The sequence below is a fragment of the Triturus cristatus genome, chromosome 6 (genome assembly GCF_964204655.1).
Source record: "Triturus cristatus chromosome 6, aTriCri1.1, whole genome shotgun sequence".
Lineage (NCBI taxonomy): Eukaryota > Metazoa > Chordata > Amphibia > Caudata > Salamandridae > Triturus > Triturus cristatus.
The window spans coordinates 1,598,203,643-1,598,218,753 of record NC_140589.1 but is presented as its reverse complement, the minus strand read 5'-3'; the positions used below and the strand labels follow the sequence as shown (position 1 = coordinate 1,598,218,753).

General features: G+C 49.5%; 1 protein-coding gene across 2 annotated transcripts in view; it reads right to left on the bottom strand.

Annotated features, from left to right (window-relative positions):
- Positions 1-15,111, bottom strand: part of FBXO11 (F-box protein 11) — a 400,064-nt gene that overhangs the window by 221,000 nt on the left and 163,953 nt on the right. For both annotated transcript variants that reach the window (XM_085612738.1, XM_085612739.1), the window contains exons 8-9: positions 13,180-13,286; positions 12,975-13,086 (exon numbers count right to left, since the gene is read on the bottom strand). In XM_085612738.1, the coding sequence (XP_085468864.1) occupies positions 12,975-13,086; positions 13,180-13,286 (219 nt within the window). The remainder of the gene's footprint in view (positions 1-12,974; positions 13,087-13,179; positions 13,287-15,111) is intronic.

The window sequence follows — 15,111 nt, the reverse complement described above, 5'->3', positions numbered from 1 at the left end:
GGACAGTGTTAAGCATTTGATGTACACCCTCAGTCAGCAAATTAATTCACACGCTCAAGAACTGAAATCTAGGCCAATGGTTTATATAAAAAAAAATATATTTGTTTTATTTTAGAACCAACAATAGGTATTAAAATATACTTTCTCAGGATGAGATGCTTTAGTTGAATACTTTTGCAATATGCAATTGACTTTTGTAGATAGTTTCAGGTTGTTGCAATAGGTAACACAATTTCAAACACAATAATACATTGAGCTCAATGGAAGTTAGAAGTTATTTGCAATAGATTACTTTCAGGATTACTTTTCTAACTCCAGGACTGGATCCTAGATTCAGTCCTGGGACAGTTCTTGGAAACAAGTGAGTAAAGTTGAGTTAGTTACTGTTGTGATTTTTTAGGCAATATTTTGCTATTTTAAAAGTTGACACTTAGAAGAAATTTCATAGAAAAACAGTCAATGATTCCCTATGGGAGAAAATTCAAGTTACAGGTATGGTATGTTCTCGTTACTTTTGTAATCCAGTACTGGGCTCCTAGGCTCAGGACTGGGACCTCAATCTAAAACAGGTAAGCAATTACATTTTCAGAGTTGGTACGATTTTTAAAGAATATTTTTAGTTTGCAAAAAAATCGACAGAAGAAATTTCACAGAAAAACAGTCAATGATTTCCCATGGAAGAAAATTGTGTTAATGGTAAGTACGGTTGTGAGTACTTTTCAGGGTCAGTGCTGGGCACTAAGATCCAGTACTGGGATCTCTCCTAATAGCAGGTGAGTGTTTTCGTTTTCGTTACTCGGTTGATTTTAGGTGAATATTTTAAATTTTAGAATTTCCACACTTAGAAGAAATTTCAGAAGAAACCTGTCAATGTTACCCTATGGAGGGAAATTGGGTTATTGGCTTTTGGGTAAGTACTCGACTGGCAGAGTTAAGGTTCTGGCCACAGACTCAGGGGTCTCCCTGGGTCAGGTAAGTACAGTTGTTACACCCTCAGCGGCACAGGGGCAGCCAGGTGCAGAGTGAGTTAGGCCCAATGTTATCCTATGGGAGGCAGGGGGTCCTTGGTTGGTGGCTGCTGACTAGCAAGCCACGCGGCTGTGGGAGCTGGGCTCCTGATCACTTGCTCAGGGCAAATGGGGAAGTAGATAGGAGTAGAGGTTACACTGCCAGGGCCACTCGGGCGGCTGGGTGCAGGGTGCTTTTGAGTCTTCGGGCGCTCAATGGATTTCAATGGGAAAGCTCCTGGATGAACAAAGGTAGTTGGAGGATAGGTAGGTACCCAGGAGTTGGGCACAGGGGGCCGCAGGGCGCCGGGTGCATGGGTGCCTTTTGGTGTCGGGAAATCCTACCCTCTGTTGATAGCGGTTGGGGGGTACCTGGTTCTGAGGCTGCAGGCATCGCAAGGAGCGTGAAGGTGAGTCCTTGGGTGCCAGATTCGGTGTCACAGTCGCTGGGGGGTCGTCCTTGGGGTCTTTATTCACTCCGGCACAGGCCAGACTTGGTGGGTGCAGAGTGTGCAGGGTTCGCGGTTCTGGCCTGATGCCAGGGGTTATAAGCTAGTTTTGAGCAGAGCCACTGCTCATGGGAGTCCCAGGTGCTCAGAGTTAAAAGGTAGCCCAGTCCTCCGGGGTTTGTGAGGTTGCTGGCCACAAGAGGTGCCGGGATGTAGCAGGAGTGTCGACAGGCCGGCAGGCCTGAGGCCAAAGCAGTTGGTGTCTTCCTCTTCTTAGCAGCTGCACGGCAGGTCTTCTTTCTTCTTGCTCTTCTTGGTTTTTCGGGGGAATCTGGAATCTAAGGAAGGAAGGTTCAGGGTGCCCCTTAATACTAGATTTAGGGGCGTTACAGGTAGGTAAAGGGCAGGGACCAATGGGTCCCTGCCCTGGGGTGGGTACACCCCCTATTCTGCCACTCTCTTGTGGGAGGGGGGCAGTAGCCTAGTCCTGATTGGGCAGGGCCTCCCATCTTCAAGATGGCGAGTACCCGGAGATGTGCTTCACCTCGCCTCCCCCACCTGAGGGGTGGGGTTGGCAGGCTGGCACGTCCCCTGTCCTTATTTGGGGTTTCTGTCCAGTTTTCCCGCCAGAGTGGGGGTTAGAACCGGTGGGGGCCAGTTTGCTGGGTATAGCAAGTGGCCTGGGGAAGCTCGTAGAGGCGGCATGCCTTTGAAGCTTTCCCCTGTCCATCCTGGGGGAGGAGACCTAGCACCTCATCCAGGATGTGCATTGTTGCAGGCCCAGGAGAGCGGGGGCTCTCCTACCCAGGGGTCCAGCAACATGTCTGCTGTGTGGCAGCCTAGGCAGCCTCCCAGACCAGACGTGGATTGAAGGTTAGGTTTCAGGGGGCATCTCTAAGATGCCCTCTATGGTGCTTTGTACATTAAATCCCACACTGGCATCAGTGCGGGTTTAATGTGCTGAGAAGTTTGATACAAAACTTCTCAGTCTTCAGTGTTGCCATTATGGTGCTGTGGCATTCGTGTTTGACGAGCTCTCAGCTCCATGTACTCTTAAATGGCAGCACTGCACTTACAGTCTCTGGAGCCACAACAAGAGACGGCCTTCCCTGTCTTTCAGAGTTTTTGTAGAAAAAATTCTACAGAATTTATATTCACCCACTTCATGGTAGGGTAAAGACAGTAAATACACTTACAGTGTGGATCTTCTGAGAATAACGTAGCTTTCCACAAAAGAACAAGGTCTAAACAAAGACTTCTTACTTGAAGTCATCCTGAAGAGAAAAAACTGAGCAGAGCTCAGGGAGACTCCCTTTCACACGACGTGCGGTAGAAAATCTGAGGTGAGGAGCTCTGAGGAGAAGGTTCTAGAGAGGAGCTGGCGCCTGATTGGCCGGAGTTCGGACTAACATAATGACAGAGATAGACTACGAATGTCTTTTTTCTCTTTCCATGTATCTCTATGGAAATTTCATATAGGGACATTCTTGATGTTATTACTTACTTATATCTCTGTTTTATATGATTACTTATGTATATGTATATATATATATATATATTATGGCTGTATATATTGCTATATTATTTACCGTGGGACTCCCACTCCGACGACGGGGAATATTCAAGCATGTGAATCTATGAAAGACACCCCAATACTGGAGAACTGAACTCTAGGCAAATTGTTTTTGTATAACAAAATATACTGTTTTATTTCTAGAACCAAGCAAGCCTGGCACAGGTAAGCATAAAAATACTTTGCAGTAGTAGATTACTTGAATGAACACAGTTCAAAATTGCAGTATAACTTGTACTGATTTTGGTTACAGTTTAAGTAAGCAGTTTGCAACACTTAGCAGGTATAGTACATTCGAATGAATGGGCTTTTTAAGTAAAAATGCAATTAATAACTTTTCAGATTACTTTTTCTAACACAGGGCTGGATCCTAGATTCAGCACTGGGAATATTTTCCTGAAAACAGTTGAGTAAATTTGTTTTAGTTAGAGGTACGATTTTTAAAGAATATTATTGTATTTCAAAAGTTGACACTTTTTCACACAGAATCACCAATGTTATCCTATGGGAGGAAATTCACTTGGCAGGTAAGTTACTCTAACAATACTTTTCCTACTCAGTGCTGGATACCTAGATTCAGCACTGGGACATCTCCTGAAAACAGTTGAGAAAATGCGGTTTGGTTAATCATGTGATTTTTAAGGAATATTCTCAGTTTTCAAAAGTCGACTCTTAGAAACTTTTAGGGAGAAAAAGTGTCAATGTTATTCTATGAGGAAAAAGAGGTTATCGGTTTCCAGGTAGATAATCGGTCTTTGAGTTAGGGTCCTGGGGTTAGATTCAGGGGTCTCCCAGGGTCAGTGATGCACTGTTGTTGCACCCTCAGCGGCACTCATGTTATCCTATGGAGGATATGGGGACTCCGGCTGGTGGCTGCTGGCAAGCAGGCCACGAGGTTGTGGGAGCAAAGCTCCTAGGGTTAAGCTCAGGGCAAGTTGGGGAGCAAGTTAGCACAAAAAGGGCACCCTCAGCGGCACTAGGGCGGCCGGGTGCAGGGTGCTGTTTTGAGATCGGGTGCCCTGTTGATTTCAATGGAGATTCTCCAAGACAAAGAAACACTGCAGGCTCGGGGATGAGGATCTTCAGGAGCGACCACCACTTCGAGGGGTAAGTAGGGATGTAGAGGGTTGGTTAGGCACCGCTGGGTTGGGCACACAAGGCCGTGGGGCGTCGGGTGCAGGGGTGCCTTGGGACGTCGGATTTTATTACCTGTTCTGGTCCCGGTAGGCGGGTCCTCTGGATTGAGGCTGCAGGCATCTGGAGGCTTGATGCAGGTCAGGGGTCGCCGGATCTCGGGTCAGGATCGCAGGGAGGACCTCCTCGTGTTATTTTTCCACTCGAGCTCGCGCCAGGTTCGGCGGGTGCAGAGTGGGCTGGATTCGCGGCTCCTGGCTGGCACCAGAAGATGCAGTTCAAACACGTCCGGTGTTCATGGGAGAAAACTTGGAAAGTGAAGGCAGGCAGGTCCTCCAGGGTTTTTGAGATTGTTGTCCGCTGGACACGCCGGGGTTTTGCAGGAGCAGATTCGAGGGGAGACAGGCCTGTAGGGCTGGGGCCAAGTCAGTGGGCGTCGCCCCCTTGTTAGCTCTGCATGGCTTCTCGTCCTTCTCTTCTTTTTCTTGTGGTTGCTGGATCTGAGGAAGGAAGGTTCAGGGGGCCCCTAAATACTAAATTCAGGGGCGTTAAAGGTCAGGGACCAATGGGTACCTTCCCTGGGGTGGGTACACCCCCTATTCTGCCACTCTCCAGTGGGAGGGGTGCAAGAGCCTCTCCCTGGTTGGCTGGGTCCCCCCAATCCTCAAGATGGCAGGGACTTTAAGTTGTGCTTCACCTCACCTCCCCCACCCTAGGGGTGGAGTTGACAGAGGTGGGCACACCTCTCTTCCTCACTTGTTTTTCCCGCCGGTTCTCCCGCCCACAGTGGGGGGTAGAACCAGTGGGGACGAGTTGCTGAGAGCAGCAAGTGGTCTGGATAGGCTCACAAAGTCGGTATGCCTTTGAAGCTTCTCCTTCGTGATCCCTGCCCATCCTGGAGAGGAGGCTTGGCACCTCGTCCCAGGATGTGCATTGTTTCAGGCCCCGAGAGCGGCAAGCTCTCGACCCAAGGGTCCAGAAACAGGTCTGGTGGTGGCAGCCTTCGCAGCCACTCAGTCAGGTCACTGGATGTTGGTCGAGGTTCAGGGGGCATCTCTAAGATGCCCTCTGTGGTGCATTTTACATTAAATCCCACACTGGCATCAGTGTGGGTTTAATGTGCTGAGAAGATTAATACCAAACTTCCCAGTCTTCAGTGTAGCCATGTAGGAAAGTGGCTCTGTATATACTGTTCCCAAATAGGTACAGTGTGTACAGAGACCACAGTCCCCAGAGGTTTGGCAGAGGCTAAAGTTAGATATAACCTTACTCTATAAAGTGGTAGCTTGGTCGAGCAGTAAGGCAGTATGAGAGGACAGTGTAAAGCATTTGTTGTACACATCCAGTCAGCAAATGGTCTCACACACTCAAGAACTGAACTCTAGGCCAATGGTTTGTATATAAAAATATATGGTTGTTTTATTTTAGAACCAACAATAGGTATCAAAATATACTTTCTCAGAATGAGATGCTTTAGTTAAATACTTTGCAATAGGCAATTGACTTTTGAATGTAATAGTTACAGTTTGTTGCAATAGGCAACACAATTTCAAACACAATAATACATTGAGCTCAATGGGAATTTCAAGTTAATTGCAATTGATTACTTTTAGGATTATTTTTCTAACGCCGGGACTGGATCCTAGATTCAGTCCTGGGACAGTTCCTCGAAACAGGTGAGTAAATACAATTTAGCTACTGTTGTGATTTATAAGCAATATTTTGGTATTTTGAAAGTTGACAAACTTTTTCTAATGAAATCACCAATGTTATCCTATGGAAGGAAATTCACTTAGCAGGTAAGTGGGGTTATTGTTACTTTTTCTAGCTCAGTGTTGGATCTTGGATCCAGCACTGGTGTACCGCCTGTAAGCAGTTGAGAGAATGTGTTTAGGTTATACAGGCGATTTTTAACGAATATTTAGAAGTTTTCAAAATCGAAACTTTTAGAAGAAAAACAGTCAATGGTTTCCTATGGGAGAAACTTGAGTTAGCGTTAAGTATGCGTGTAATTACTTTTCAGGGTCAGTGCTGGGCACCAAGATCCAGCACGGGGATCTCTCCTAATATCAGGTGAGTATTTTTGATTTATTTACTTGGTTGATTTTAAGTGAATATTTTAAAGTTTAGAAACTCCACACTTACAAAACTTTTCACGTGAAACCAGCCAATGTAACCCGATGGAAGAAAAGTGAGTTATCGGCTTTTGGTAAGTACTCGACTGGCAGAGTTAAGGTGCTGGGCATAGACTCAGGGGTCTCCCAGGGTTAGTTAAGTACAGTTGTTACACCCTCAGCGGCACAGGGGCAGCCGGGTGCAGAGTGAGTTAGGCCCAATGTTATCCTATGGGAGGCAGTGGGGCCTTGGTTGGTGGCTGCTGACCAGCAGGCCACGCGGCTGTGGGAGCTGGGCTCCTGGTCACTTGCTCAGGGCAAATGGGGAAGTAGGTAGGAGTGGAAGTTGCACTGTCAGGGCCACTCTGGCGGCTGGGTGCAGGGTGCTTTTGAGCCGTCGGGCACTCAATGGATTGCAATGGAAAAGCTCAAGAATGAACAAGGGCTGCAAGTTCGGGGGACGAAGATTCTTCAGGTGCGACCACCACTTCGAGAGGTAAGTTGGGTAGTTGGAGGATAGGTAGGTACCCAGGAGTTGGGCACAGGGGGCCGCCGGGTGCAGGGGTGCCTTTTGATGTTGGGAAATCTTACCATCTGTTGATCGTGGTAGGGTTGGTCCCTGGTTCTGAGGCTGCAGGCGTCGTCAGGAGCGTCGAGGTGGGTCCTTGGGTGCCGGATTTGGGGTCACAGTCGCCGGGGGGACATCCTCATGGTCTTTGTCCACTCCAGCACAGTCCAGGCTTGGCGGGTGCATAGTGTGCAGGGCTCGCGTTTCCTGGCTGATGCCAGGGGTCAGTTACTTGCTTTGAGCAGTGCCACTGCTCGTGGGAGTCCCAGATGCTCAGAGTCACAAGGTAGCCAGGTCCTCCGGTGTTTGTGAAGTTGCTGGACACAGGAGATGCCGGGATTTAGCAGGAGCAGGTTCAAGGGTCGACAGGCCGGTAGGGCTGAGGCCAAAGCAGTTGGTGTCTTCCTTATCCTGCCACTCTCCTGTGGGAGAGGGGCAGAGGCCTAGTCCTGATTGGGCAGGGCTCCCCATCTTCAAGATGGCGTGAGCCCGGAGATGTGCTTCACCTCGCCCCCCCACCTGAGGGGTGGGGTTGGCAGAGGCTGGCACACCCCCTCTCCTTCCTTGGGATTTCCGGACAGTCTTCCCGCCAGAGTGGGGGTTTAGAACCGGTAGGGGCCAGTTGCTGAGTACAGCAAGTAGCCTGGAGAAGCTCACAAAAGGCAGCATGCCTTGAAGCTTCCCCTGCCCATCCTGGGGGAGGAGACCTAGCACCTCGCCCAGGATGTGCATTGTTGCAGGCCCAGGAAAGCGGATGGCTCTCTACCCAGGGGTCTGGCAACATGTCTGCTGTGTGGCAGCCCCTCAGACCAGACGTGGATTGTAGGTTAGGTTCAGGGGGCATCTCGAAGATGCCCTCTGTCAAGCATTGTACATTAAATCCTGCACTGGCATCAGTGCGGGTTTAATGTGCTGAGAAGTTTGATACTAAACTTCTCAGTCTTCATTGGAGCGATCATGGTGCTGTGGAGTTTGGGTTTGACGGTCTCCCAGCACCATATACTCTTAAATGGCAGCACTGCACTTACAGTGCCCAGGAATGGACCTGGGCACTGTAGGGGCACAGGGCTCATGCTCCTGTACCCACACCACTGGCATAGGGCACCCAGCTAGAGGGGTGGCTGATGTATGCCAGGGCAGTGTATGTTGTGGGTAAAACCAGTACCCGTTATACAGCAATTCTGAACTGTGTTCAAACAAGTCAATTACTTCTGCAAAGTATTTATATGCTTACCTGTACCAGGCTTGCTTGGTTCTAGAAATAAAACAACATGCCCCTGCCACCTTCCAGACGTTAGTGAACCACGTCCTTGCTGGGTTGGAGTCCTCTAGTGCAGCTTATCTAGATGATTTTGCTGTCTTTAGTTCCACCTAGCAGTTTCACCTGATCCACTTTGGGAAGGTTTTAAATGCCCTGCAAACTGCAGGCCAAACTATTAAGGCACCCAAATGCCAGATAGGGCAGGGAACTGTGATATACTTGGGCCACCTTGTAGGTGGAGGCCAAGTGCAACCCTTACAGACCAAGATCCAGGCTATCCTGGACTGCGCATCTTTAACAACCCAGACCCAAGTTAGTGCATTCCTTGGCTTGACTGGGTACTACAGGAGGTTTGTGAAGGGATATGGGTCCATTGTGGCTCCCCTCACAGAACTCACCTCCAGGAAGATGCCTAAAACGGTGGTCCTATCCCAGGCCAATGATGAAGGCCAAGGCCAACCTGTTGCTTTTATAAGCAGAAGGCTTCTCCCCAGAAAACAGAGTTGGAGTGCCATTGAGAGGGAGGCCTTTGCTGTGGCTTGGTCCCTGAAGAAGCTGAGACTATACGTGTTCGGTACTCATTTCCTAGTTCAAACTGATCACAGATCTCTCGGATGGCTAATGCAGATGAAAGTTGAAAATCCCAAACTGTTGAGGTGGTCCATTTCCCTACAGGGAATGAACTTTGTAGTGGAACACAGACCTGGGACTGCCAATGCAGATGGTCTTTCTAGGTTCTTCCACTAAGGGAAAGGTTAGTCTCATCTGCCTCGTGTTGAGCGAGTCCTCCTTGGTCTCTCACTGGTAACCTGTTCCTTCGTTTCTCTGCTGTTGGACCTTGTGCCCCTTCCCTCGTTTTGCTATCTGTGCCCCTTCTCCCCCGTTTTGGAGTGTGCCCCCTTCACTTGTTGCCTGTCTCCATTCCCTTTGTATTTCTGCCGTATTTTTAACCTCTGTGCCCCACTCCCTCATTTTGCTTTCTGTGCCCTTTTCCCCCGTTTTAGAGTGTGCCCCCCTCACTTGTTGCCTGGTTTCATTCCCTTGTATTTCCGCCGATTCCTCTCTGTGCCCCCCTTCCCCCGTTATGCCTTCTGTGTCCCATTTCTCCCCCCTCTGTCTCCGTGCCATTTTCCCGCCCCCCCCCTGCTGTCCCATTCGCCACCCCGCTCCCGCCTCCCAGCTGCTCCGCCCTCCCACAGCCCCTCATATGGAGGCCGCGCAGCGGACGCGCGCAGCCGGCGCGCCAAAGGCAAGCCCGTCTGCGCCCGTCCGCGCCCAGTGCCAGAACCCCTGGCCCTCGCCGGAGCCAGAGAACCCGACTGAACTAAGACTCCGCCGCCCTCAACGCACTCAACACCGGACGACCACCCGCCTGCCACCGAGCTACCGCTAAGTGCACCCACGGACCCTTCACCTGCCTAGCCTACAAATTCACCTGCCTCCGTACCTGCACCCCACCCACCGGACCCAACACCAACAAGAGCCACCTCAAGTGCATCCTCCTCAACACCCGCTCCGTCCACAAGCACGCCATCGAGCTCTGGGACCTCCTCGACACAACAACACCAGACGTCGCCTTCCTCACGGAAACCTGGATGAACGCCTCCTCAGCCCCCGACATCGCCATAGCCACCCCTGCCGGCTACAAAATCACCCGGAAGGACCGCACCAACCGAACCGGAGGAGGAATCGCCATCATCCACAGGAACACCATTAACATCACTTCCAACGCCAAAGACACACTCTCCTCCGCCGAACACCTACACTTCCAGATCCACACCAACCCCAAAACCACACTCAGAGGAACCCTCATCTACAGACCCCCGGGCCCACACACACAATTCAGCGAAACCATCGCCGACTTCATCAGCCCTCACGCCCTAGCCTCACCCGAATACATCCTCCTAGGGGACCTGAACTTCCACTTGGAGAATAAGAACGACAACACCACCACCACCACCCTGCTCGACAACCTCGCCAAACTCGGACTCAAGCAACTGGTGAACACCCCCCCCACCCACTACGCCGGCCACACGCTCGACCCCATCTTCTCCGCCAGCAACCACGTCTCCTTCAGCCACTCCACCGGACTACACTGGCGACAGCTGCATCCATTTCACCTTCAAGAAGACTACTTCCCAACACCACACGTAACAGATCCCCCGCAGATACTGGGGCAAAGTCACCACAGACCAGCTAACCACATCGCTGAGCCAGAACCCACCAGTCGACACCCAAGACACAAACAACGCAGCCCAGAACCTCGCACAGTGGATCACCAACTGCGCCGACGACCACGCTCCTCTTAAGAACCCCCCAGGCAAGATCAGCAACAGGAAAACCACATGGTTCACCGACGCCCTCAAAGAAATCCTGCCGAACCTTCGAAAAAGCCTGGCGCCACGAACGGTCGACAGAAAACATGACAGCCCTCAAGAACGCCACCCGCGAACACCACCAGCTGATCCGCACCACCAAAAGGACATTGTTCAAAGAGCGGCTGGACAACAACACCAACAAAGAACTCTTCAACATCGTTAAGGAGCTCTCCAACCCCAGCGCAAGCAACAACGACATTGCACCGTCGCAAGACCTCTGCAACTCCCTCGCCACATTCTTCTACCGCAAGATCGCAGACATACACGACAGCTTCAGCACCCAGACCCTGCCTCCAGCCACCGAACCAACAATCACACCCACCACCCTCAGCGCCTGGACCTCTGTCCGCACTGAAGACACCACCCACGTCATGAACTCCATCCACTCTGGCTCTCCCTCGGACCCATGCCCTCACCACATCTTCAACAAAGCCGACGCCATCATTGCACCCCACCTCCGGAACATCATTAACAACTCCTTCGCGTCAGCCACCTTCCCAGAAAGCTGAAAGCACGCAGAGATCAACGCCCTTCTAAAGAAACCCACAGCCGACCCAAAAGACCTCAAGAACTTCCGCCCCATCTCTCTCCTTCCCTTCCCGGCTAAAGTCATCGAGAAGACCGTCAACAAACAACTGACTGCATTCCTCAAAGCAAACAAAGCACTCGACCCATCCCAATCCGGATTTCGAGCCAACCACAGCACCGAGACCGCCCTCATCGCAGCCACCGACGAAATCAGAACACGGATGGACAACGGGGAAACAACCGCTCTCATCCTCCTAGACCTCACGGCCGCCTTCGACACAGTCTGCCACCGCACCCTAATAACCCGCCTACACAACACTGGAATCCATGAAAAAGCCCTGGACTGGGTCACCTCTTTCCTCTCCAACAGAACCCAGAGAGTCCGCCTCCCTCCCTTCCGCTCCACAGCCACCAAGATCATCTGCGGCGCACCCCAAGGCTCCTCGCTCAGCCCAACCCTCTTCAATATCTACATTAGTCCTCTCGCCGCAATCGCACGCGAACACAACCTCAACATCATCTCGTACGCCGACTACACCCAGCTGATACTCTCTCTCACCAAAGACCCAGCCACCGCCAAAACCAACCTCCAGGAAGGAATGAAGGACGTCGCAGAATGGATGAAGCTCAGCCGTCTGAAACTGAACTCAGACAAAACGTAGGTCCTCATCCTCGGACAATCCCCATCCACCTGGGACAACTCCTGGTGGCCCACAGCGCTGGGCACCGCACCTACACCCACAGACCACGCACGCAACCTGGGATTCATCCTTGACTCCTCCCTCACGATGACCAAACAAGTCAACGCCATCTCCTCTTCATGTTTCAACACCCTGCGCATGCTCCGAAAGATCTTCCGGTGGATCCCCACCGAAACCAGAAAGACGGTCACCCAGGCCCTCGTCACCAGCCGACTGGAAAACGGGAACGCACTGTACGCAGGAACCACAGCCAAACTCCAGAAACGACTGCAGCGAATACAGAATGCCTCTGCACGACTCATCCTCAACATCCCTCGCCACAGCCACATAACTCCCCACCTGAGAAACCTGCACTGGCTCCCCGTCAGCAAGAGGATCACGTTCAGGCTCCTCACCCACGCACACAAAGCGCTCCACGACATGGGCCCCGAATACCTCAACAACCGCCTCTCGTTCTACACTCCCACCCGCCAGCTCCGCTCCGCCAGCCTCGCCCTCGCCATCGTCCCACGGATCCGCAAAACCACAACCGGAGGAAGATCATTCTCCTACCTGGCCGCCAAGACATGGAACTCCCTCCCCGCACACCTTCGACTGACCCAGGACCATCTCACCTTCAGGAAGCACCTCAAGACCTGGCTATTCGAGCAGTAAACGACCCCCCCCCCCTTCAGCGCCTTGAGACCCTCACGGGTGAGTAGCGCGCTCTATAAATGTATTGATTGAATGATTATTGCCCGCCAACAGTACTACAAATAGAGAGTGAGGTGCGATCTACTTTAACCTCTGCCTATCTTTGGGGTTCCACTGGACTGAGCATACTATACCTCTTTTTGGTATAGTATATGCAGAGCCAGCTTCCTACATATATAAACCACACACACTAACGTTGCTTAAGAGAGTACTTATTGGTACGAGGCCATGACGTCTGTAACATCACAGACAGGTTAGCCAGTTTCACCAAAGGTTCCGATGAAGACTTGTCAAAAGCATGACTGGGTCCAATTACTAATGTGATGGTAATTTCTTTACAGTATCAAAGAGAACATAAAGGTCATCACCTTGTAACAATAAGCAGACAATTAGGTGCATTCCATATATACATACATAATATGCTTCTACAACCTACTGCATTCTCTTTCATAATTTAGAGAACGGTGACACTTCCGTTCAGCTACGTTTGTGCTACACAAATAACACATACAGATAAACACTACAATGTGACCTATGAAATTGAATTTCAACTGATAAAAACACTGACCTGTACATGTACTTCGAATGATACAATGATTTATTATTGGACTGCAGTTTACTGTAATTTCTAAGCAGTGGTGTGCATTGTGATGCTGGGCAGACTTATCATCAGGGTTGAACTGAAAAGAAAAAAACAAATATTGTACAAAAAAAAAAAAAGGAAAAAGAATATATATACTTTTATGATTCACTAAATATGCAGTGTTTCTTACCCTTATTGTCATATACCCAACATAAGCATCCTCAGACCCTTCCATAAAAACAAAGGTGGAGTCTCTAGTATTCTCAATTATGACTTTGTCTGCCACTTTACCCGGGGCTGCAAGAAACAAAAGATGAATTTTATTAGTACAGACTAATAAAAGACAAAAACATGTACACAAATAATTTTTCTAATAAGCTATAGACCAACAAATGTAGCTCCACCCGAGTTAGAACACAAGCAGGAAGACTAGAGTTGCTTCTTACAAATCAACACTACAAACATCTTCAACTTCTTATTTATAACAACCAATAAAGAAGTAGCAGCAGTTCTGAAGGAGAAGGATCATTGTTTACAGGTTCCACTCCCTCTTGTACTGCCTCAAAAGGTTCCTTCGCATGCTTCTCGCCATTTCCCATTTGTAAGGACTGACAGGAGTTCAAAATACTTGCAGGGTATAGAGGAGCGGAGTGCATCTGTTGGTGTTCATAGCAAATTCCTGCAGTAACCGAGAGATAACTTTTTGTGTATAGGGAGGGGGAGCGGAGTGATTGTACCGAGTATCAAGGAGTTAACTTCTACACAAGGCAGAGAATTTCAACACACACTATGCATGTCTTTATAAGAGCAGCTTAAAATACCTGCTGAAAGAAAGAAATTATGTGGTGGAGGAGGAAGAACAAAGGTATCCATCAATACTTAGCAACTGCCATCAATACTCATCATCGCTTAATTGTTTTATCCTTCTGCAGCCCTCTTATCTTTTACTTCATATCAAGTGACGTGTGGGCAGTTTATTTCCCTGGGAGGTGCAGACTTGATCTTCCATCTGTACTAACCACAGGAATGATTCCAGTTACTAACATTACCGGCACTAACAGACCAGACATTTTATTTCTGCCACTGAGCTCATGCCCAGTAATGTTAGTCAAGCCGAAATCCTTGGCATGGCTTTGGAAAAGCAGGGTTGCCATACCCTTTTATACCTTCCTGATTTGTACTCTAATCTTCCCCCAGCGAGTTCGACAATCATGCAAGAAGCTGTATTTCCTTATACGCTGATGTCTCCGGAACATATAGAGAGTGCCTCCTTTCCCACTCACCTATGTTGTGGGACTGGCAGTGTTACAGTGGGACTGTAGACTGGGGCAGAGGCTATTTTACTAGTAACTATGTGGGGAGACTGCCTACTAGCTTCCCCCAGTAACGGTTTGTTCAATAATTTTAAATGTTGTGAGGTTTGGTCATCCTATATTTGAGGCTGGGTGATGGGCGTGCACGTGTAAAAGTGAAAGGTTGAGACCACTTGAACCATGTGTGCATACTGCACAGAAGAACAAGTTACTTACCTTCGGTGACGATGTATCTGGTCGAGACGATTCTAGCCACAGATTCCTTAACGTAGAATTATCCCCAGGAGTGAGACTGTACCCGGAAAACTTTCTTGCCCAGCATCTCTGCGCGCAGTAGCTCGTGACTCCGCCCTGACGTCCTCCGCAGGCGTGACGTCAGCGAGGTCACATAGGCCCCACCCCGGAACGCTGACGTCAGTTTGCTTCAGAGAACTTTTCCGCACCACAACGCGGAGCCATCACAAAAAAACTGAGGAAAGCATGGGGGGAGGGAAAAGGAGAGAGAGAGAGAGAAAGAGAGAGAGAAAAAGAGAGAGAGAAAGAGAGAGATAAAGAGAGAGAGAAAAAGAGAGATAAAGAGAGAGAGAAAAAGAGAGAGAGAAAGAGAGAAAGATAAAGAGAGAGAGAGAGAGAGAGAGAGAGAGAGATAAAGAGAGAGAGAGAGAGAGAGAGAAAGATAAAGAGAGAGAGAGAGAGAAAGATAAAGAGAGAGAGAGAGAGAGAGAGAGAGAGAGAGAGATAAAGAGAGGAGAGAGAGAGAGAGAGAGAGATAAAGAGAGAGAGAGAGAGAGAGAGAGAGATAAAGAGAG